We start from the raw sequence: 26,096 nt of genomic DNA on the forward strand, positions 1-26,096 counted from the left end.
CTGCGTCCCAAATTGACACAGCCTCTGCGTCCCAAATTGACACAGCCTCTGCGTCCCAAATTGACACAGCCTCTGCGTCCCAAATTGACACAGCCTCTGCGTCCCAAATTGACACAGCCTCTGCGTCCCAAATTGACACAGCCTCTGCGTCCCAAATTGACACAGCCTCTGCGTCCCAAATTGACACAGCCTCTGCGTCCCAAATTGACACAGCCTCTGCGTCCCAAATTGACACAGCCTCTGCGTCCCAAATTGACACAGCCTCTGCGTCCCAAATTGACACAGCCTCTGCGTCCCAAATTGACACAGCCTCTGCGTCCCAAATTGACACAGCCTCTGCGTCCCAAATTGACACAGCCTCTGCGTCCCAAATTGACGAGGGGTTATGTGTTCACACCTCCACCTGCACCAACCAACCTCCTCCTCCCCAGACCTCAGCAACCTTTGTGCATAGGAAGCAATATTTAAGAGGAAAGAAGAACACGACCAGGAGGGAACAGACATTATGAGGGGTTATGTGTTCACACCTCCACCTGCACCAACCAACCTCCTCCCCAGACCTCAGCAACCTTTGTGCATAGGAAGCAATATTTAAGAGGAAAGAAGAACACGACCAGGAAGGAACAGACATGAGGGGTTATGTGTTCACACCTCCACCTGCACCAACCAACCTCCTCCCCAGACCTCAGCAACCTTTGTGCATAGGAAGCAATATTTAAGAGGGAAGAACACAAGACCAGGAGGGAACAGACAGGAAAGATAGAACATGACAACCCGAAACAATGGTCAGTCACGTAAACATTCAGAAACATGGCACAAAAGACCAACAGCTACAAACTCCAACGAAAAGAACATCAGGGTCCTTCTTAATTTTTACAACTCCCAACGATTCATAGTCACTTCCAACGATTCATAGTCACTGCCAACGAAACAGAATTTCACTAATTTCAATCATTTAACCTTGTAGTGTTCAGCGATCTTCAACGGCTGTTCTTTAGTACATAATTCTAACAGGTCCTCTGATGGAAAGCGAATGAACTTGTATACATGAGACACCATAGTCATAAGTAAATAATCTTGCTCAACCCCTCTGCTGAGCACATCAGACCACAACCAGAGAAATGACAATCACCCTGAGCACCACAGAAGAGAGATGAGATACGGAGCTTCCCCAAAACCTACAATAACTCAACCCTAGTCTTCGTGCAGATTTGCGGTGGGTATTTACGCACTGTAGCCCGCTGGCAAGGAAATAGAACTCCCCAGCATGCTGGCAAACTCCACCAAGCCACGGATGTGCCCCCGAGACAACTGCTCAGTCCACAGACACCACACAAAAATAACAAACATTTAACCATGCCCAACATGTCCAAAATTTAAACACGTCGCTAAGCCTATCAGGGGAAAAAGGCTATAGCTCCGGGTAGCAAGTTCCACTACCCTACACAAATCTCCTGAGGTACACAGCCGATTTACTCACCTCCTCAGACTGACTTCCCAACAGAAAGTAGAACAAGAGTTTCCAGGCTAGGCAGGGCCTGGAAACTAACCATTCTCTCTCCAACGCAGCACACAAACCAAACAACAAAGGCAACCAATACTGGGCCTATCAAACTCAATATGCAAACCAAACACGTACCTCCACGGTCTCCCAAACCAATAGTTCAAAGATCCCGGATGAGCCCCCACTTGTCACGAACCGGCTCCAAGCCCGTAACAAAGGGAGACAACGTGGAGATAAGGAGTAACAAAATATATATTTATTAACTAAAGCAACTAAGGAAAATATACAATGGTGTGTGTAATCAGTAATCAGTAGTGTAAGTGAATGTTTTGCATGCATGAATGTGATAATGCAGGGTGTTGAAAGGTGCCAAAGCAAACAAACAAAAGGCCACCAAGAACCACAACACAATCTACAAAGGTGTCTGCATGGAGAGAGTCTCTTCCATGAATGTGGAAGAGGTCTATTTATCCTGGGAGACACATGGCCCAGGTGTTTCCCATGAAGCTGACGACCCTCCCAACTCCACCCACCGGCATCCTAATAAGGAAACAAGAACAGACAGAATACGGCAGACAGAGTGGGAGGGTCGTCACACAGCAAAAGATTTTCCAGCCAGAGTCACAAAAACCACAAATAGAGATAAAATGAATCACTAACCTTTGATCATCTTCACCAGATGACACTCATAGGACTTCATGTTACACAATACATGTATGTTTAGTTTGATAAAGTTCATATTTATCAAAATATGAGTTTACATTGGCGGGTTACATTCACTAGTTCCAAAAATATCCAGTGATTTTGCATAGCCACATCATTCAACAGAAATACTCATCATAAATGTAGATGATGATACAAGTTATACACATGGAATTATAGATATACCTCTCCTTAATGCAACCGCTGTGTCAGATTTTTTTTAAACTTAACGGAAAAAGAAACCCATGCAATAATCTGAGACGGCACTCGGAAGTAAAAGTCACAATAGCCGCAAAGATGGCGTCAACATAAACAAGAAATTGCATGATAAATATTCCCTTACCTTTGATGATTTACATCAGAAAGCACTCCAGGAATCCCAGGTCCACAATAAATGTTTGTTTTGGTCGATAATGTCAGTTATTTATGTCCAAATACCTTCTTTTGTTAGCACGTTTGGTATACATATCCAAACGCTCATTCTGGTCAGATTTACATTGGACAAATTATATTACAAGTCGAAGAAACATTTCAAACTAGGTACAGAATCAATCATTAGGATGTTTTTAACATATAGCTTCAATAAAGTTCCAACCGGAGTATTCCTTTCTGTCTTCATGAGTAATGGAACGCTAGTGGATACCATGAGGAATAAGCGTGATCAGAAAATGGCTGACTGCCAGACACTTGATAGATTCTGCTCTCATTCAGTCCCACAACACCGTAGAAGTCTCATTCAAATTTCTATTGATGGTTGACATCTAGTGGAACCCCTAGGCAGTGCAACATCATTAATATCTCAAGGGGATTTCATTGGGGACTCTGGTGAATACATACAAAGCTCAGATTTCTCACTTCCTGTTTTGATTTCTCCTCAGGATTTTGCCTGCCATATGAGTTCTGTTATACTCACAGACATCATTCAAACAGTTTTAGAAACTTTAGAGGGTTATCTATCCAATACCAATAACAATATGCATATATTAGCAACTGAGACTGAGGAGCAGGCCATTTACTTTGGGCAACTTATTCATCCAAGCTACTCAATACTGCCCCCCAGCCATAAGACGTTAATGTGTGTCTGGAAGGAGAGTTTACAGTCTAAACAGACACCTAGGTATTTGTAGTTGTCCACGTATTCTAAGTCAGAGCCGTTCAGAGTAGTGATGCTGGACGGGCGAGCAGGTGCGGGCAGTGACCGATTGAATAGCATGCATTTAGTTTTACTTGCGTTTAAGAGCAGTTGGAGGCCACGGAATGAGAGTTGTATGGCATTAAAGCTTGTCTGAAGGTTAGTTAACACAGTGTACAGAAGTATACAGAATGGTGTCATCTGTGAAGAGGTGGATCAGAGAATCACCAGCATCAAGAGCGACATCATTGATGTATACAGAGAAGAGAGTTGGCCCGAGAATTGAACCCTGTGGCACCCCCATACAGACTGCCAGAGGTCCGGACAACAGGCCCTCCGATTTGACACACTGAACTCTATCAGTGTCACGCCCTGACCATAGAGAGCCCTTGTTTTTCTATGGTGTAGTAGGTCAGGGTGTGACTAGGGGGTATTCTAGTTGAACATTTCAATGTTGTGTTCTAGTTTATATTTTCTATGTTGGTGTTTTGTATGGTTCCCAATTAGAGGCAGCTGGTAATTGTTGTCTCTAATTGGGGATCATATTTAAGTAGCTTTTTTTCCCACCTGTGTTTGTGGGATATTGTTTTGTGTTTGTGCATGTGCTCTACGTAGTCACCTTTTGTTGTTTGTTTATTGATAAATAGTTTTTGCTTAAAGTTTCACTTTGAAATAAATATGTGGAACTCAACATCCGCTGCGCCTTGGTCCCGTTATTACGACAACTGTGACAGAATATCCCACCAACAAAGGACCAAGCAGTGTGAAAATGAAGTAAGGGAGTTTTGGACTTGGGAGGACATGAGAGGACACGAGACCCTTCCTTGGCGGGGAGTCGCCAAGGAGCATAGGGGGACAGCGGCAACGCCGAGGACCGCGGCCACAGAAACTCCAAGATTATTTTTAGGGGGAGCACATGGAGCTGGCGACTGAGCAGAGGGAAGAGCCAGAGACTGTCAGGGAGGCGATAGAGAAGTGGTCGGTCGACCCAAGGAGCGTACCAGATCCCGCCTGGGAATCGATGGAACAGTGTGAGGAAGGATACTGGAGAATGGAGTTAGCTAGGAGTATGTGGCAACGCAGGCGTTTGGAGGAGCATGTAATCAGTCCGGCGAAACCTATGCCGGCTCCACACATCAGATCTCCAGTGCGCCTCTCCAGCCTGGTACGTCCTGTGCCTGCTCCCCGCACTCGCCCTGAAGAGCCAGAGACCGTCAGGGAGGCAATGGGGAAGTTGGGAGAGAGAGAGATGAGAGAGATTTTGTGCAAGTGTGTTCTGCTCAACATCCGACCAGAGGATCCGGTTAGCAATCTGGTGCAACCTGGGCCGGCCCCACGCATCAGGCCTCCAGTGCGCCTCCCCAGTCCGGTACGTCCTGTGCCTGCTCCTCGCACTCGCCCTGAAGGGTGTGTATCCAGTCCGGTGCCACTTGTACCGGCTCCACGCACTAGGCCTCCAGTGTGCATTCACAGTCCAGAGCTTCTGGCGACAGTTCACAGTCCGGAGCTTCCGGCGACGGTTCACAGTCCAGAGCTTCCGGCTACGGTTCACAGTCCGGCGCTTCCGGCGACGGTTCACAGTCCGGAGAGTCCAGGCACGGCGTCCAGTCCCGCTCCAAGGCTGGTACCTTCCTCTGCGCCGGTGCCCAGTCCAGGCCCGGTGTCCAGTCCCGCTCCAAGACAGGAGTTTTCCTCTGTGCCGGTGCCCAGTCCAGGCCCGGCGTCCAGTCCAGCTCCAAGGGGTACTGTCACGCTCTGACCATAGGGAGCCCATGTTTCTCTATGGTGTAGTAGGTCAGGGCGTGACTTGGGGGTATTCTGGTTTAAAATTTCTATGTTGTGTTCTAGTTAATATTTTCTATGTTGGTGTTTTGTATGGTTTCCAATTAGAGGCAGCTGGTAATTGTTGTCTCTAATTGGGGATCATATTTAAGTAGCTTTTTTTCCCACCTGTGCTTGTGGGGTATTGTTTTGTGTTTGTGCACCACGTAGTCACGTTTCGTTGTTCGTTTATTAATTTATTGTTTTTACATAAAGTTTCACTTTGAAATAAATATGTGGAACTCAACATCCTCTGCGCCTTGGTCCAGTTCTTAGGACAACCGTGACAATCAGAGAAGTAATTCAGGTGTGCATGTTGCTTATTGGTGCTATCTGATGTGTCCTCATTATTGAAGTAGCTTAGAGTATAAATGTGGGTGAAATTTTCAACAGCTCAGAGCTTGTGATCTTGCAAAATAAAGCAACTTTATTTAATAATTTTTCTTACAGAATCTTGGATTTCATCTTGGATTCGACAATATATGAGAACTGTTAAACTGATCTCTGCCTACTTCATAGGGAAGTATAGGTAAATCCTCTATACCAGCAGAGACCAGTACAGCTACAGAGTCTGTACCAGAAAAAAAACAGTTGAAATGCACTTGTTGAATATATAGTTTGTTTGATAAATATTTAGATTCTGTACAGGGAAGGTTTGTTTCTCTTCAGTAAACTCTTCTCTCTTTTGGGTTAAAATGTATCATATTATTAGGATAAACAGGAAGGATATAACCCCACCCACTTTGCCAAAGCACAGCCCCCACACCACTAGAGGGATATCTTCAACCACCAACTTACCATCCTGAGACAAGGCCGAGTACAGCCCACAAAGATCTCCGCTATGGCACAACCCAAGGGGGGGCGCCAACCCAGACAGGAAGATCACGTCAGTGACTCAACCCACTCAAGTGACACACCCCTCCTAGGGACGGCATGAAAGAGCACCAGTAAGCCAGTGACTCGGCCCCTGTAATAGGGTTAGTGTGAGTTGTAGTGTGAGATGTGCAACAACGCGTTTTGAGAACGATGATCAGCAATAGCCAATGAGAGCTCGGCCTAGAAGAAGCCAGTGAGATGATGACCTTGTTTCGCATCACCCAAAATATGTAGATCTCGAGCAGCAGAAATGACTAGCCTACTACTAGTATGTGTTTGTAATTGCCTTTTAAACCTTTTGGGGATAGGGGGCAGCATTTTCACTTTTGGATGAATAGCGTGCCCAGAGTGAACTGACTCCTACTCTGTCCCAGATGCTAATATATTCATATTATTATTAGTATTGGATAGAAAACACTCTGAAGTTTTGAAAACTGTTTGAATGATGTCTGTGAGTATAACAGAACTCATATGGCAGGCGAAAACCTGAGAAAAATCCAACCAGGAAGTGGGACATCTGAGGTTTGTAGTTTTTCAAAGCTTGGCCTACCGAATACACATTGAGATATGGATGAGGTTGCACGTCCTACGGCTTCCACTAGATGTCAACCGTCTTTAGAAACTGGTTTGAGGATTCTACTATAAAGGAGGGGATCATGAGACCTCTTTGAGTCAGTGGTTTGGCAGAGAGCCTTGGTCTCATGACGCGCGCTCCTGCCAGAGTTACTTCTCGTTCCAGTGCTTTTCTGAAGACAAAGGAATTCTTTGGTTGGAACATTATCGATGTTTTATGTTAAAAACATCCTAAAGATTGATTCCATACATCGTTTGACATGTTTCTAAAGGACTGTAACGGAACTTTTAGAGTTTTTGTCTGGATGGATTACTGGGCTGAACACGCTAACAACGAGTGGCTATTTGGACATAAAAAAGTTTTTTTCCAAATCTGACATAGTGGTTGCATTAAGGAGAAGTCTATCTTTAATTCTGTGAATAACATTTGTATCTTTTATCAATGTTTATTATGAGTATTTCTGCAAAATCACCGGATGTTTCGGAATCAAAACATTACTGTACGTAAACTGAGGTTTTTTGATATAAATATGCACATTATCGAACAAAACATACATGTATTGTGTAACATGATGTCCTATGAGTGTCATCATCAAAGGATAGTGATTAATTTTATCTATATTTCTGCTTTTTGTGACTCCTATCTTTGGCTGGAAAAATGGCTGTGTTTTTCTACTTGGCTATGACCTAACATAATCATATGTTGTGCTTTCACTGTAAAGCATTTTTGAAATCGGACACCGATGGGTAGATTAACAAGATGTTTATCTTTCATTTGCTGTATTGGACTTGTTAATGTGTGAAAGTTACATATTTAAAAAAAAAAATGAATTATGCTCCTTTGCTCCTCCTTTTCAGAGGAATGTTGTCGAGGGGTTCTGCCTGCGCTAGAAAGATGTACTTGCGATTCTTCACCACCAGTGATGCAGAATGTTGAAATCAAACGGAAGTACAAAGGGCGGGACTCCGCAAGGCGGAGGAATTTTACGGAAAACAGGAAGTGAAAATGTTTCCCCCTTTGTTAGCTTAGCATCCCGTGCAAGCTAATCCTACGTTGATCAGAAATATCACTTCTAAGCACAAAATAGGGTCCTCTCACCATGGAAAGGGTGGGTTTACTAGTTACTAGACATTAAACCATTCAGCATGCTTTGCTAGCGTTATGTTGACCGGAGCGACAGGGTACATAAATACAGATATGCCCGTGGTCTGCCCACACTTGCTTAGTGCGGTAGGTGGACAGAATACTTTGGTTCGGTCCCCGAGTTTCTAACCTTACTGGCTCTCTGCCCTTGCTCTAGAAGTTAATATTGACCGACAGAAATAGTACCGTTTGGCCTAACGGACTAAATCTGGAATTTATCACTCATTGCTATCGACACAGGACCGGAGGCGTTCCCAAAATATCTTGTTCCAAAATGGAAACACACACACAACCAATTTGTATAGAAAGCATTCTGTTTGTACAATTCTGTTTGCACAATTGATATGTAGAATTCCACAGCAAAGTCCAATTCTATTTTAGATTCCTCGCACGGGGGCGTCATAAATGTATATTATCAAAATGAACCAAACGTGCATCCTAGTTTTAAAGTCCTCACAGGTGGCGTCAAATATGTGTCTTTACTATCATTAACTGAAGACTTAGTTTTTATCAAAGATTCTCTGTAATTATTATTACGCGATTAAACTGATTAATCATGTAACTGTAATTAACTAGGAAGTCGGTGCACCAAGGAAAATATTCAGATTACAAAGTTATAATTTCCTAATACAACTTTTCAGATATTTTATATCTGATCCATTAGTCTTCGAATTAATGAATTATTGAGTTTACCTCACGTTAGTCTCATTCCAAACGTCGTAAATTGTTGGTTATCTGCACGAACCCAGTCTTCACTATGAGTCATCCATACATCAATTGTCTTAAATCATGTATTTATTAACTAACTAAACAATCACAGAAGTGCACAATCAAACAAAGTAAATATGGTTACAAGAAATGATAGGGGGATGTGCCCTAGTGGGCTAAACCGGCATGGCGGCTTGGTGTACAAAAGTGAGTGGGGGTCGACTGAGATAAGACAACACACAGTTGATAATTATAACAATTGAAATGCTAATCCTTTTCACATAAATGCTCACTCATTCGGGAACAATTGCAATCAATATATATACTGTATATTTATGCTCAGTGTGTCGTCGGGATCTCTGCTGAAAAGTTAGTTTCTGTTGGAGAGTTTCCTCTCTCTCTCTCTCTCTCTCTCTCTCTCTCTCTCTCTCTCTCTCTCTCTCTCTCTGTCATGGTTAGTTCAGAAAGACATTCATTCATGTCGTTATCGATAGGTGTTTCGGCGGTTGTCGTTCTTCGCGTTCAATGATAGCGAATTCCTAGCTGCAGACTAGTAATTATTATCAAAGACTTGTTCTTATTCTGTTGGTATCGATAGTCTAAGAGTGTAAGCTGGTCTGCAACCTTTTGTCCTCTCGTGATTGAGAGAAACATGGTCTGTTGAGACATTCTCAAAGTTGGAGTTTTATTCAGGAGTTGCAGAAAAGGGCCTTTCCCAGGATGCCCGACCCTAACTGGGCTCATGGGCGGCCCACTGATTAAGTTAAACTCAAAAGGGAATTGGAGTTTCCTTCATTAAACAGTCCAAAATCACATTACACAATTTTAAAAACAGTATCATCCTCACTCATTCATCTTATACAACAATTAGATTTAAACCTAATATCTGAGGCTATTATATGAACAGTGTTATAGTAATGTGGCCGCACCGTCTCCCATGAGCTTCCCCAAGTTGTAACAAACGGACCAGTTCGTAGCTGGATTCTTTACCGATCTTTTATACCTTCTCCGGAACATAAATGTTGTTCGGACCTCAAGTTCTGTGAGGTGGAAGAAATTCTTTTGTTCTCTATGAAAATTCACTATGTCTCTATACTGTGGCCATGAGGAGATAATCTCCTCAGGAATTTAGGACCTCTCTCTGACCACAGCAGCCGGTGTGCAGGAGGGAGGGAGATGGGGCTTGCTGTACCCAAAAAGGGCAACGTCATGACAACTGATTGGCTCAAATGCATTCAGAAGGACAAAAATGACACAAATGAACATTAACAAGGCACACCTGTTATTAGAAATTCATTCCAGGTGACTACCTCATGAAGCTGGTTGAGAGAATGCAAAGAGTGTGCAAAACTGTTATCAAGGCAAAGCGTGGCTACTTTGAAGAATCTCAAACATAAAATATATTTTGATTTATTTAACACTTTTTTGGTTACTACATGATTCCATATGTGTTATTTCATAGTTTTGACATCATCACTATTATTCTACAATATAGAAAATAGTAAATATAAAGAAAAACCCTTGAATGATTAGGTGTGTCCAAACTTTTGACTGGTTCTGTATGTTTCAGTAGGATTGGATTTTGGGCATTTATAGTAATGATTATCAACTGTACTGCAGGGATGGAACGTAAGTCGCAGAAAATAGAGGTTGTGGTGGCAGCTGCAGAGAGGCATTTGGGTCTGCGAGACTTTACATCAGAAGAGTTACAGGGTGTGTTAAGTGCTAGTGTCCTATCCTTTCAGGCTGTTGGCCTGAAGTAGGACTAAATATATTTAAATAGTTGAGTGTGGTATTTCTTTGGTATTTTTGTGAGTTGTTTTTTAGTGTTAGATGGTAAGGTATTTTGTTATTTATTTATTTATTTTAGCAAAGTATAAGGGCGTTATACCCCAGTCTAGTAGGTGGCGGTAATGCAACGTGTTTTTTTGGGATGCCAACCGCTATTAAATCTCAGCGAAGAAGACTATGAGCCGCACAGTTTTTTTAGCACATCTAATTTTAACTTACTTTTATTTAATATGTAAACAAACTAACTAGCAAATGTGCCCAAACTAACGTTCATTGGATTGTGCTTCTGCTTTCGTCTGGCGCAAAAGGTGGTTTCCGGAGGTAAGTTGAACCGACCGGCCTACCTAATATTTGTGTGCTATATCTAGTGTGCTTATTGTATAGCCTAGCCTACAACATTATCACATAATGTTTGATTGTCATGTACAATAGGTATAGGATATGTATCAATGTGCCTTATGAACACAATATGCGTTGCAACTTAACGAACAAGCGCAGCCGCCGGAGTCGGGAATCAATTCAATGAAAAAAAGCATGGCATGTGGGTTTGTATGAGTACCGCACTCTTCTTATTCCGTTTAGCTACGCACAGACGAATTTTGCCAAGGCGCAAGCATACAGAAGGGGCGGGGTGTGCATGGATGTGTGTATACTGTAAATCATTTCTCAATAACTTGTTGCCATGAAAGCATTTAATACAAGGGGTCCTCAAATAGCACTCTTAAAAGCATATACAGTGGGGCAAAAAAGTATTTAGTCAGCCACCAATTGTGCAAGTTCTCCAACTTAAAAAGATGAGAGGCCTGTAATTGTCGTCATAGGTACACTTCAACTATGACAGACAAAATTAGGAAAACAAATCCAGAAAATCACATTGTAGGTTTTTTAATGAATTTATTTGCAAATTATGGTGGAAAATAAGTATTTGGTCAATAAAAAAAGTTTTTCTCAATACTGTCATTGCCAACAAAGGGTATATAACAGAGGTCAAATGTTTTCTGTAAGTCTTCACAAAGTTTTCACACACTGTTGCTGGTATTTTGGCCCATTCCTCCATGCAGATCTCCTCTAGAGCAGTGATGTTTTGGGGCTGATTGCTGGAGAACTTGCACAATTGGTGGCTGACTAAATACTTTTTTGCCCCACTGTAACTTAGTCACGTCAAACAGTGCAGACAGAAAAAAAAAGTAGCTGCATTTGTTTAAGCTGTTTTCTAGTGACATTTATTTGGATATATCCATAGCAATGATGTAATGATGCACGATTTTGCCTGGCATAGAAAATGTGCACTCTTGTTAGGACACTGTTGTTCAAAAGAGCTAGCCAACAACACAGCTAACACAATAACTTCAAACTGAAGCTGGAAAACTGCAAACTAGCCGCACTTAATTTCGTTATACCTTTTTTAAATTGACATTTCTTTGTATATATATTCATAAAAATGATGCCAGCTGATTCATGATTTTGACTGTCTGAGAAACACTGCCTGCCTCTCTCTCTCGTCCCGACCCCTAAACGTTCATTACTATGGTACAGTTGGAGATCAAATTTGAATATTGAAACAATGTTGCAAATGTCAGAGAGACGGACAGTAAGGTTTATACAAATCTGAGATAATGTCTAGATGCTTTTTATAGTGGGGATCAAGTGTATATCTTCCCTGCCTGGGATGAGGAGACAGTGGATTGCGCAGTCAAATGGAACAGAGTAAATAGGCATTTTAACATCATAGATTTAGCCGATGATAACTTGTGCAGTAGACACCATCTGGAATGTGCTTTTAGCCAATCAGCATTCAGGATTGGACCCACCCATTGCATAATAGTGGACAGCCTCCGAGGCAGCGTGTACCCAAAGATTTTCATCTGTTGCGTAGTCTAGTTCAATTTCTACTCCAGTGGTGTTAGTGAGGGGGAAAATACTGGTAAAATGGTCAGACTACATAGACCAGATACACCCAGCAAGCAGAATTCTAGATATAAACAGTAAAGGTTGATAATAATGTCTCTTTCAATGCCAATAGTGTTAGGACTACATATTTATACCCTCACCATAATGTGTTACCCTGGATACATTGATACTCTGATACATGTATGAAATGTCTGCTTTCCTAGATGATCTTTATCATGAAGTGGGAGGTGAGCTCGTGTTGACGCCAGACAAGTCCACAGTGCCTGACCCCATCACAAGCGTCCTATGGAAGCATGGGAAGAACAAGGTGGCAGAGTGGGACAAGGATTTTGGTGGTCTGGACATCAACCCTGGACCAGACTACTGGAGAGCTGAGAATCAGTGGATTGAAGAAAACAGACAGTGGAGTTTATTCTGTGGAGTTCAACAGCAAACTGCTTAAGACATATACATTATCTGTTTTCAGTAAGTGTTTCTGTGTTTCTGTGTTTGTGTGTGTGGTCATGGAGAAACAGCAGGTTATGTATTGCAGTGCCTCACAAGCATTTTCCCAAATGATTCCTGTTTCTTTCCTCTATTTACAGAGGCAGTCCCCAAACCCACAATCACTTCTTCCTGTAACCCAGACAAAACCTCCTGCACTCTGACCTGTGAGGGCAACACCACTGATGCTGAACCAGTCACCTACAGCTGGAAAGTGGGAGAGGGGGCGTGGCAGGTCATAGGAAAACAGCTGATTGTCTCTAAGAACTACACTGGCAAATCAACCAACAGTTACAAGTACTTCTGCAAGATGAAGAACTCCGTTAGTGGGGAAGTCAGTGAGGTGTTTGGTCCAGGTGAGTGGACCCTCAAGTGTGTTACAGTCTTATGTATTGATATGTTAGTAACACTGCTAAGTGTTGTAGGACATTTTCATTGCTACACTATGTTGAAAACAGACATTGGGGTTTATTATGTGGAGTTCAACAGCAAAGTGCTTGAGCGGACATATATATTATGTTATCAGTAAGTGTTTCTGTCTGTGTGCCTCTATATTAAATAGCAGATTATGCAGTGCCTCACAAGCATTTTTTTCCTGCTTTGTCTTTCTCTTTCGTTCCTGAATTTACAGAGGCAGTTCCCAAACCCACAATCACTTATACCTGCAACTCCAACAAAACCTCCTGCATTCTAACCTCTGAAGGCAACGCCACTGGTGCTGAACGCGTCACCTACAGCTGGAAAGTGGGAGAGGGGGCGTGGGAGGTCATAGGAAAACAGCTGATTGTCTCTAAGAGCGACACTGGCAAATCAACCAACAGTTACAAGTATATCTGCAAGCTGAAGAACTCTGTTAGTGGGGAAGTCAGTGAGCCAGTTGGAGAGGTGTTTGGTCCAGGTGAGTGGACACTCTTAAGTGTGTTAATCTTATCTATTGATATGTTAGTGACACTGCTAGTGTTGTAGTGCAGCATTCAAAATGTCCTATGTTGAATACCTGAAACTCCTGTCAAAGTATTAATACGAAAATGTATTTTTCATTTCAGAGCCTTCTGAAATTGGTGGTGGGGTTGTTGTTGGTGTTGTCTTTACCATTGTAGCGCTTGTTGCCGTCATAACAGGTAAGAACAGCACATCTATCTAACATGTTCATAGTTGTGAAGCACAGATTGACATAACAGCAGCAACAACAGTGATGAGCTATACCCCCTGAAGGGTATACCTGTTCTACCTATATTTACAGTAGTGTTCAGGTGTGCAGGTACTGTATGCAGGTTTTTTATTGGTGCTGTCTGAAAATATCTGTTGTTGCAGCTTAAGCATGTAATTGTCAGTGGAGTCATACTCAATAGCTGATAGAATGGTTAATGCAGACTTGTACTTTAAGAAGTTGTCAAATATTTGTATTTTCACTCCCCAGTTTGGTTGGTGTGGAAGAAAATTAAAGGTAGGATGATTCTCTGGCTCTTTCTGGTCCAACTCTTCATACTCACTGCTTCACCAAAATGTTAGACAATGTGCATTTAATTGAATTGAAATCGTCTTAATAATGTATTAATGTATGCACACTGCAACACTGAGACATCATTTACAAATGCAGTATTTGTGTTTAGTGAGTCTGCCAGATCAGAGGCAGTAGGAATGACAATGCATTATATTGATAGGTGTGTAGATTGGACCATATTGCTGTCATGCCTGAGCATTCTAATTGTAACAAGTACTTTACAAGTACCACCATTGCGACCTGTACGCTCTCGTTGGCTGGCCCTCGCTTCATACTCGTCGCCAAACCCACTGGCTCCATGTCATCTACAAGACCCTGCTAGGTAAAGTCCCCCCTTATCTCAGCTCGCTGGTCACCATAGCATCTCCCACCTGTAGCACACGCTCCAGCAGGTATATCTCTCTAGTCACCCCCAAAACCAATTCTTTCTTTGGCCGCCTCTCCTTCCAGTTCTCTGCTGCCAATGACTGGAACGAACTACAAAAATCTCTGAAACTGGAAACACTTATCTCCCTCACTAGCTTTAAGCACCAACTGTCAGAGCAGCTCACAGATTACTGCACCTGTACATAGCCCACCTATAATTTAGCCCAAACAACTACCTCTTTCCCAACTGTATTTAATTTGCTCCTTTGCACCCCATTATTTTTTATTTCTACTTTGCACATTCTTCCATTGCAAAACTACCATTCCAGTATTTTACTTGCTATATTGTATTTACTTTGCCATCATGGCCTTTTTTGCCTTTACCTCCCTTCTCACCTCATTTGCTCACATTGTATATAGACTTGTTTATACTGCATTATTGACTGTACGTTTGTTTTTACTCCATGTGTAACTCTGTGTCGTTGTATGTGTCGAACTGCTTTGCTTTATCTTGGCCAGGTCGCAATTGTAAATGAGAACTTGTTCTCAACTTGCCTACCTGGTTAAATAAAGGTCAAATAAAAATAAATAAATAAAACTTGTAGGTGTCATGGAAAATGTATGGAGTAAAAAGTACATTATTTTCTTTAGGAATATAGTGAAGTAAAAGTTGTCAAATATATATAAATAGTAAAGTACAGATAGTGAGTGCACAGTAGTAATCTCATAACCTTATGCAAATTTAAAGGGAAAATACAGTTGAAGTCTGAAGTTTACATACACCTTAGCCAAATACATTTAAACTCAGTTTTTCACAATTCCTGACATTTAATCCTATTAAAAATTCCCTGTTTTAGGTCAGTTAGGATTAGAGGTCGACCGATTAATCGGAATGGCCGATAAATTAGGGCCGATTTCAAGTTTTCATAACAATCGGAAATCGGTATTTTTGGCCGACGTTTATTTAAACTTTATTTAACTAGGCAAGTCAGTTAAGAACACATTCTTATTTTCAATGACGGCCTTGGAACAGTGGGTTAACTGCCTTGTTCAGGGGCAGAACGACAGATTTTCACCTTGTCAGCTTGGGGGATCCCGAGAGTATTGCAACCTTAACTAGTCCAACGCAATAACGACCTGCCTCTCTCTTGTTGCACTCCACAAGGAGTTACGCGAATGCAGTAAACCAAGGTAAGTTGCTAGCTAGCATTAAACTTACCTTATAAAAAACAATCAATCATAATCACTAGTTAACTACACATGGTTGATGATATTACTAGATATTATCTAGCGTGTCCTGCGTTGCATATAATCTGACTGAGCATACAAGTATCTGACTGAGCGGTGGTAGGCAGAAGCAGGCGCATAAACATGAATTTAAACAGCACTTTCGTGTGTTTTGCCAGCAGCTCTTCGTTGTGCGTCAAGCACTATCAACTCCTGAGATGAGGCTTGTGTAACCGAAGTGAAATGGCTAGCTAGTTAGCGCGCGCTAATTGTCATTGTGTTGCTGGTTCGAGCCAAGGGAGGAGCGAGGAGAGGGACGGAAGCTATACTGTTACACTGGCAATACTAAAGTGCCTATAAGAACATCCAATAGTCAAAGGTTAATGAAATACAAATGGTATAGAGGGAAATAGTCCTATAATTCCTATAATAACTACAACCTAAAACTTCTTACCTGGGAATATTGAAGACTCATGTTAAAAGGAACCACCAGCTTTCATATGTTCTGAGCAAGGAACTGAAACGTTAGCTTTCTTACTTGGCACATATTTTACATGGAACATATTGCACTTTTACTTTCTTCTCCAACACTTTGTTTTTGCATTATTTAAACCAAATTGAACATGTTTCATTATTTACTTGAGGTGAAATTGATTGTATTGATGTATTATATTAAGTTAAAATAAGTGTTCATTCAGTATTGTTGTAATTGTCATTATTACAAATAAATAATTAAATAAAAACAGCCGATTTAATCGGTATTGGCTTTTATGGTCCTCCAATAATCGGTATTGGCGTTAAAATCATAATCGGTTGACTTTATATTAAGAATGTGAAATGTCAGAATAATAGTAGAGTGATCTATTTCCGCTTTTATTTCTTTCATCACATTCCCAGTGGGTCAGAAGTTTACATACACTCAATTAGTATTTGGTAGCATTGCCTTTAAACTGTTTAACTTGGGTCAAACGTTTCGGGTAGCCTTTCACAAGCTTCCCACAATAAGTTGGGTGAATGTTGGCCCATTCCTCTTGACAGAGCTGGTGTAACTGAGTCAGGTTTGTTGGTCTCCTTGCTCGCACACGCTTTTTCAGTTCTGCCCACAAATTCTCTATAGGATTGGGGCTTTGTGATGGCCACTCTAATACCTTGACTTTGTTGTCCTTAAGCCATTTTACCACAACTCTGGAAGTGTGCTTCGGGTCATTGTCCATTTGGAAGACCCATTTGCGACCAAGCTTTAACTTCCTTACTGATTTCTTGATGTTGCTTCAATATATCCACATAATTTTCCTACCTCATGATGCCATCTATTTTGTGAAGTGCACCAATCCCTCCTGCAGCAAATCACCCCCACAACATGATGCTGCCACCCCCTTTCTTCGGCTTGCAAGCCTCCTCCTTTTTCCTCCAAACATAACAATGGTCATTATGGCCAAACAGTTCTATTTTTGTTTCATCAGACCAGAGGACGTTTCTCCAAAAGGTACGATCTTTGTCCCCATGTGCAGTTGCAATCCGTAGTCTGGCTTTTTAATGGCGGTTTTGGAGCGGTGGCTTCTTCCTTGCCCTGCGGCCTTTCAGGTTATGTCGATATAGGACTTCTTTTACTGTGGATATAGATACGTTGGTACATGTTTCCTCCAGGATCTTCACAAGGTCCTTTGATGTTGTTCTGGGATTGCTTTGCACTTTTCGCACCAAAGTACGTTCATCTCTAGGAGACAGAACACATCTCCTTCCTGAGCGGTATGACAGCTGCGTGGTCCTATGGTGTTTATACTTGCATACTATTGTTTGTACAGATGAACTTGGTACCTTCAGGCGTTTGGAAATTGCTCCCAAGGATGAACCAGACTTGGGGAGGTCTACAATATTTCTTCTGAGGTCTTAGCTGATTTCTTTTGATTTTCCCATGATGTCAAGCAAAGAGGCACTTTGAAGGTAGGCCTTGAAATACATCCACAGGTACACCTCCGATTGACTCAAATAATGTAAATTAGCCTATCAGAAGCTTCTAAAGCCATGACAATTTTCTGGAATTTCCCAAGCTCTTTAAAGGCACAGTCAACTCAGTGTATGTAAACTTCTGATCTACTGGAATTGTGATACAGTGAAATAATCTGTCTGTTAACAATTGTTGGAAAAATGACTGTCATAAACAAAGTAGATTTCCTAACCGACTTGCCTTTACTATAGTTTGTTACCAAGAACTTTGTGGAGTGGTTGAAAAATTAGTTTTAATGATTCTAACATAAGTGTATGTAAACCTCCGATTTCAACTGTACATCCTAAATTCAAGGAACCTCTTCTACTCTTTTTGCTGTAAACCAATGTTGATTGACCAATCCTAGGGGAAACACTGCTGTAAATGACAGATTCTTAAAAGTTAAATATAATACACTATGTATTGGGAAAGTGGGGATAACTAGTCAGTTGTACATCTGAATGCTTTGAAGTATAGGAGTGTTTATTTCAAAATGATCTGATTAGAGAAAGTTTGTCCTTCTGTTCTCATCAGCAGCTGAAGCCAGCAGATCCAACCGTCCTAAATATGAGTCAAAGTCTGAGGGTAAGAAGACAGTGGCATTCACCTGGAATTCACTGAGCCTCCTTTTCATTCTCATCCAGAAGTGAACACAACAAATACTAATGTGATCTGTGTATGAGAATGCTAAGCTCAACTTTTCTCTCTTCTCCTCAGCTAAAGGCAGTGAAGGAGTCCAGACAGAACGAGGCAAGTAATCCAGTTAATGTAAGACTGTATAAAGCAGAGGTAAATTCTTAAATAGCAGTTGATGCAGTAGGAGAGAGGCTGTAGTTGATGTCTTCCTTCTGTGTGTGATTCTGCAGAGATTATGGTTCCGCTGACGGTCAACCACAAAGCAGGGGAAGAGGATGCAGACAAGCCTGGAAAGGGGCAGGAGAATGGAGGCGTGTATGAAACTTAAGCGGATAGTTTACCCGGCAGTTACAGTGAACTCCAACCATATTTGTCTTGATGATTTGATTCTTGTAACTGACTGATTCTTAAATGCTAAACGTCAATGGTCACAGACCACAAAGCTTATCACTTATCACAAGTTAAGGACGCTGGGACTAAACACCTCCCTCTGCAACTGGACTTCCTGACGGGTTGCATCACTGCCTGGTATGGTAACTGCTTGGCATCCGATCGTAAGGCGCTACAGAGGGTAGTGCGTACGGCCCAGTACATCACTGAGACCAAGCTTCCTGCCATCCAGGACCTATGTACTTGGCCATGTCAGAGGAAGGCCCAAAAAATTGTCAGACTCCAGTCGCCCAAGTCACAGACTGTTCCGTCTGTTACCACACGTCAAGCGGTACCGGAGTACCAAGTCTAGGACCAAAAGGCTCCCTAACAGATTCTACCACCAAACCATAAGACTGCTGACCAAATAATCAAATGGCCACCCGGACTATTTACATTGCCCTCGCCTTTGTTTTTACACTGCTGCTACTCGCTGTTTATTATCCATGCATAGTCACTTTACAAATGACCTTGACTAGCCTGTACCCCCGCACATCAACTCGGTACCGGTACCCCCTGTATATAGCCGTGTTATTGTTATGTCATTTTCTTCTTCTTTTTTCTTTTATTTATTTAGTAAATATTTTCTTAACTATTTTTTGAACTGCATTGTTGGATAAGGGCTTGTAAGTAAGCATTTCATGGTAAGGTCTGTTGTATTCTGCGGATGTACCATAAAATTTGATTTGAAATACATTATACTGTTTATTATAAGTATAGAGGGTTCATCTAGAACTGGGGTGTCAAACTCATTCCATGAAGGGCTTAGTATATTTTTTCCCCTTGATTTTTCTTTCAATTAAGACTTAGACAACCAGGTGAAAGGAGTTCAAGTCCAAGGCGATAACCTGCAGACACTCGGCCCTCAAATGTCGACCGCATTATCTACCAAGGGAATTCTCTTTGATTATAATCACAGCCGTATATATTCCCCCCCCAAGCAGACACATCGATGGCTCTTAACAAACTTTATTTGACTCTTTGCAAACTGGAGACCACATATCCTGAGGCTGCATTCATTGTAGCAGGGGATTTTAACAAGGCTAATCTGAAAACAAGACTCCCTAAATTGTATCAGCGTATCGATTGCGCAACCAGGGCTGGTAAAACCTTGGATCATTGCTATTCTAACTTCCGCGATGCATATAAGGCCCTCCCCCGCCCTCCTGTCGGAAATGCTGACCACGACTCCATTTTGTTGCTCCCTGCCTACAGACAGAAGCTAAAACAAGAAGCTCCCGCGCTGAGGTCTGTTCAACGCTGGTCCGACCAATCTGATTCCACGCTCCAGGACTGCTTCCATCACGTGGGCTGGGATATGTTCCGCATTGCAACAACATTGACGAATACGCTGATTCGGTGTGTGAGTTCATTAGAACGTGCATTGAAGCTGTCGTTCCCATAGCAACGATTAAAACATTCCCAAACCAGAAACCGTGGATTGATGGCAGCATTCGAGTGAAACTGAAAGCGCGAACCACTGCTTTTAATCAGGGCAAGGTGACCGGAAACATGACCGAATATAACTATTCCCTCTGCAAGGCAATCAAACAAGCTAAGCGTCAGTATAGAGACAAAGTAGAGTCGCAATTCAACGGCTCAGACACGAGGTATGTGGCAGGGTCTACAGTCAATCACGGATTACAAAAAGAAAACCAGCCCCGCCACGGACCAGGATGTCTTGCTCCCAGGCAGACTAAATAACTTTTTTGCCCGCTTTGCCAACCAAAACATGCGGACTCTCCTTCACTGCAGCCGACGTGAGTAAAACATTTAAACGTGTTAACCCTCGCAAGGCTGCAGACCCAGACGGCATCCCCAGCCGCGCCCTCAGAGCATGCGCAGACCAGCTGGCTGGTTTGTTTACGGACATATTCAATCAATCCTTATCCCAGTCTGCTGTTCCCACATGCTTCAAGAGGGCCTTATCCCAGTCTGCTGTTCCCACATGCTTCAAGAGGGCCACCATAGTTCCTGTTCCCAAGAAAGCTAAGGTAACTGAGCTAAACGACTACCGCCCCGTAGCACTCACTTCCGTCATCATGAAGTGCTTTGAGAGACTTGTCAAGGACCATATCACCTCCACCCTACCTGACACCCTAGACTCACTCTAATTTGCTTACCGCTCAAATAGGTCCACAGACGATGCGATCTCAACCACACTGCACACTGCCCTAACCCATCTGGACAAGAGGAATACCTATGTGAGAATGCTGTTCATCGACTACAGCTCAGCATTTAACACCACAGTACCCTCCAAACTCGTCATCAAGCTCGAGACCCTGGGTCTCGACCCCACCCTGTGCAACTGGGTACTGGACTTCCTGACGGGCCGCCCCCAGTTGGTGAGGGTAGGTAACAACATCTCCACCCTGCTGATCCTCAACACTGGGGCCCCACAAGGGTGCGTTCTGAGCCCTCTCCTGTACTCCCTGTTCACCCATGACTGCGTGGCCACGCACGACTCCAACTCAATCATCAAGTTTGCGGACGACACTACAGTGTTGGCTTTATTACCAACAACGACGAGACGGCCTACAGGGAGGAGGTGAGGGCCCTCGGAGTGTGATGTCAGGAAAATAACCTCACACTCAACGTCAACAAATCTAAGGAGATGATTGTGGACTTCAGGAAACAGCAGAGGGAGCACCCCCCTATCCACATCGATAGAGTAGTGGAGATGGTAGTAAGTTTTAAGTTCCTCGGCGTACACATCACAGACACTGAATTGGTCCACTCACACATACAGCATCGTGAAGAAGGCACAGCAGCGCCTCTTCAACCTCAGGAGGCTGAAGAAATTCGGCTTGTCACCAAAAACACTCACAAACTTCTACAGATGCACAATCGAGAGCATCCTGCCGGGCTGTATCGCCGCCTGGTACGGCAACTGCTCCGCCCACAACCGTAAGGCTCTCACACTCGGCCCTCCATGGAATGAGTTTGACACGTGATTTAGAGGGTTACTAGAAATGATCTAATTAGCAGCTGAAGCCAGTGGATCAAACAGTCCTAAAGATGAGCCCAAGCCTGAGGTAAGACAGTGGCATTCCGCCATCTACTATGTTGTTGTTGTTTACCTTGAGGATTGTTAGAGCAAGTTTGTGGTCCAGAAAAGACCAACTAGGAAATGCCTGTACTGTTTGATTGTTGTAGCTTGTGAGGGTGTGAAGGCAGAGCAGGGATGTGTGTGTTTACCTGCATGTGCGTATGATTATGTCCAACTCTTCTGTTGTGTGTTTTCTTGCCAGATGCCACTCCATTGAAGTAGAAAGACCACCAGTAAAGAATCCAGTATTTTAGGATGGTAAGTCTGAGTCTGAGAAAGACACCAACCACTACATTTATTGAGAAGCATTAGGAAGTGCTCACATTGTCACATTATTATGTTAGTGATGATCAACATGGTATTTTTCTTTTAATTTGGTTGCAATGAAATATAAACAAAGAACAAGTCTGATTGGTGCTAGTATTCTTAAAGGAAAGGAAGAACACCTGTTGTTGCATTTATAACATAAGACCAATAGTTTTTCCAGACCATGTGACCTGGCCAGGAAAAACTCCTGGCCCTAGTCATTAGTAATGTTTTGTCTCATGAGCTCTTTCCTCTATTTCTTCCTTCCAGCTGGTGGGGTAAATGAGAACAAGAAAAATGGGGCACCTGTGTAATGATCATGCTTCTTGATATGCCACACCTATAATGTGGAAGAATTATCTTGGCCAAGGACAAATGTTTACTAACAGGGATGTACACAACATTTGTCCGGAATAAGGTTTTTGTGAGTATGGAACATTTCTTGGATCATTTATTTCAGCTCATGAAACATGGGACCGAGACTTTGCATGTTGCGTTTATATTTTTGTTCAGTGTATAAATGGTAAATGAAGGGAAACAGGCAAACATTGCACATAGTAACTTGCATGCAATCAAATGAAGTACAGTGAGCTACAAAAGTATTGGGTCAGTGACACATATTTAGTTGTTTTGGCTCTGTACTTCAGCACTTTAGATTTAAAATGATACAATGACTATGAGGTTAAAGTGCAGTCTGTCAGGTTTCATTTGAGGGTATTGTCATCCGTATCGGGTGAACTCTTTAGAAATTGCAGCATGTCTTGTACATAGACCCCCCATTTTAGGGGAGCAAAGGTTTTGGAACAAATTCACATGTGTATTAAAGTAGTGTAAAGTTTAGTATTTGGTCCCATATTCCTAGCACACAATGATTACATTAAGCTTGTGACTCTACTTGTTGGATGCATTTGCTGTTTGTTTTGGTTGTGTCTCAGATTATTTTGTGCCCAATAGAAATTAATGGTAAATAATGCATTGTTACTTTTATTCTGCACATGAGTTGCGTTCCCATGCAAAACTAGACAGATCGCTAACAACTAAGTCTTCAATAAAACTCCCAAGGCGTGACTTTTCTTGAATTAATATATTGAAAACGTTGTGAAAAAACAAATATTTTCCAAGGCTTAAGCGTGACAAGAAATAACTACACTGAAAGACCTGCACCGTAGCATTGTTTTTAGCTGCTTCTATGCGTGCGGAACGAATTCTCTACTTCCTGTTTGCGTACAGGCGAAGTACCAGAAAGCTCCACCAGGGGGCGAATAACACCATGGAACAATGAAAATCCATTTGAACCATTGACATAAAATTATCTGTTACCTCCTAACAGGATGGCAGCACAACTTTTATTTTAAATAAGAATATGTTTCTAGACACGTTTACCTGACTATGGATGCTACCTATGATTACTGATAATCCTGAATGAATCGTGAATAATGATGAGTGATTAAGTTAGACAGTCTGCACTTTAACCTCAGTCATTGTATGATTTAAAATCCTTTAAAATTTAAGTGCTGAAGTATAGAGTCAAAACAACCAAAAAAGGTTCACTGTCTCAATGCTTTTGGAGCTCACTGTATAATGTGATGAGCTGTGTGCTTTATGAATTTATAGTACTTCAGAAATGAGGGCAATATTTGTATCAGAACAATTTGATGGGAAAGAAACAAGAGATTATCTTCTACTTTGAGGTAAATAGCTTTGTGGATTCTTACCCTTTCTCAGTATTCATGTCTCATCTTTTAAAATCTCAATCAATTTGTGATGGTTGTTTTTGTTTGAAGCTGTAGTATCAATCACTTTGTGGTTGAATGATTCCTTTTCAGGTATTTTCTGCAGAGCGCTTTATGCCAACCCAATGCACTTTCTGTTTTAAATCGCAGCTGAATGAATGTCTTATATCATTTCACTTGACCTATGTCAAGGAATTTGTACAGGTTATTGTTTTATAATCTACCTTGTAAAGAGAGGGAGCTATTCAGCACTGGGATGTGTTATTGCTGAGAGAGCTCTGCAGTACTGACATGTTTAATTACTAACAACAATGGTGCATGTGTATTTAAAAAAAAAAGTGTTCGTCTTCATCAAATTATCCTCAGGTGTGTGTGTGTATATATCTGTTTTCATAATAGAATTTTGTCACCTGAATTTTAGGATAGAATTTTTTTCTCTCAAATATATCTACATCAGTCTGTGATGGACCAATTATAGACCATAGTAAGGGGTAACACTTTTTGCCACCAGATTGGTAAGAACATTTGTTGGGGAAGACCACTAACCTGGTATATCCCAGGTTTTAGTTCTGTTACGGGTATGTCTCATGTAATTCTGTTAAAGATGCTGTTATGAATTGAGACCTTATGTTACGAATCCCTTTAGGCCCGACAGTCTAGGGGGATGGTAATGAGACCCGTTACATAACTCAAGCAAATTATAATTGTGACAAAGTAAAAGTGTGAACGAAATAACCAGGACAACTGAAATCTACCGTCAAACTCAAGTTTATTTATAAACACACGGTAATGGGGGGAGCAGGAAAAAGGTCCTGAGCTGGACCCAAGGAAAGAAACAATAAATATACAAAAACACCCCTAAGCTAGACTAGCCTACTTTAACAACAGCTAACTAGCTAACTAACCAAAAATACAGTGGGTGGTCCGCCCAGTTCTAACTAGTGTATTTAACAAAGTTCACCTACGGGTAGTGTATGCCCATGGGTGACTTGTCTTGGTTTCCCCCTTTTCCCACCAGCAACAAACAAACACCATAACCAAAACAATACTCACAGGTGATGACAAAGTGCTATGGAGGTGCTCAAACAAAAGAGAGGTTTAAGACAAAGAGAGAGTGAAACACAGAGATCTACATACATGGCATTTACAGAGAGATTGAGCTAGCTCTAGAGCAAACAAATGATGGGGTTTTTAAACCATGGGGAAGGAACTGTGATAGGGTAGGAAATAGGAGGTGTGTCTTCTGATTGATGATTGATTGATGATTGATTGTTGACTGATTGGGGAGTGATGATTTTCACCTGTGAGGGGAGAAGGAGAGAAAAGAAACACACACACAGGATACACACACACAGGATAACTGTATCCGTAACACCAGCTCACATTAATTTATTCTGGGACTGGACCAAGACTGTTCTAAAATGGAGTCCTGGCACATGCAAAAACTTGTAGTGATGTGTTGATAACTCAATGCTTGTTGTCCATGTACACATCTGAACACCAATTCTGTTTCAGCACTTTGTCTTAAGAATATATTTCTTCCAAACTTGATTGGTGAAAGGTCCATATAGGGCTGGGTTCAGACATCACCAACATACATATCCCTATCTGAACCCTTCAGATCTATGACTAGTGAGCCGGGGAAAGGGACTAGTTGACACTGGACTTAGATCAGTCTCAATGCATGTACTGGATTACTTTTTTATTTATTTTTCAAATTGAACCTTTTTAACTAGGCAAGTCAGTTAAGAACAAATTCTTATTTACAATGATGGCCTAGGAACAGTGAGTTAACTGCCTTGTTCAGGTGCAGAACAACAGATTTTTCAATTGTATACTCTGGGATTTGATCTAGCAACCTTTCAGTTACTGGCACAACGCTCTAACCATTAGGCTACTTCTCAGCCAGGTTCGCTTAATGGATCACACCACAGGACTGACAAATTCTAAATCAAGTGTCAACTCCTTCCTTGTGAGACATGCTGCTGTGAAAAACAAATGCACTTGAAAGCGCAGTGTGTTAAATATATTTTATCTGCAATGGTTGAATTCCAGGCTGCATATGCAAACAATCCTTTTGTTAATTTTAGGTGTTTGATATTTATATTTTTTCAATAAAGGACTTGAGTTCTATTTTGGATTTTATTATTATGACCTCAGTGATCAGGTCGATTTTCTTTTCAAACCTGATTGGTGAAAGCAATATACAAGGCC

The 26,096-nt window shown here is 41.8% G+C and overlaps 1 protein-coding gene and 1 long non-coding RNA gene across 2 annotated transcripts; both read left to right on the forward strand.

Moving 5' to 3' along the window:
- The first annotated feature begins 12,223 nt into the window (after positions 1–12,223).
- On the forward strand, positions 12,224–18,935 carry LOC109879668 (pregnancy-specific beta-1-glycoprotein 2-like). Its single transcript, XM_031792748.1, is given in 9 exon segments — positions 12,224–12,507; positions 12,509–12,627; positions 12,747–13,001; positions 13,277–13,543; positions 13,692–13,766; positions 14,066–14,092; positions 18,264–18,314; positions 18,447–18,479; positions 18,596–18,935. Coding segments are annotated over 9 exon segments (1,092 nt in total). The 5' UTR covers positions 12,224–12,340; the 3' UTR covers positions 18,694–18,935.
- Positions 18,936–21,642: 2,707 nt separating this feature from the next.
- On the forward strand, positions 21,643–24,091 carry LOC109879652 (uncharacterized). Its single transcript, XR_002253574.2, has 3 exons — positions 21,643–21,829; positions 22,046–22,101; positions 22,420–24,091. It is a non-coding gene; the product is annotated as an uncharacterized LOC109879652 (long non-coding RNA).
- The last annotated feature ends 2,005 nt before the right edge of the window (positions 24,092–26,096 follow it).

The sequence above is a fragment of the Oncorhynchus kisutch genome, linkage group LG16 (assembly GCF_002021735.2).
Source record: "Oncorhynchus kisutch isolate 150728-3 linkage group LG16, Okis_V2, whole genome shotgun sequence".
Taxonomy (NCBI): Eukaryota; Metazoa; Chordata; class Actinopteri; order Salmoniformes; family Salmonidae; genus Oncorhynchus; species Oncorhynchus kisutch.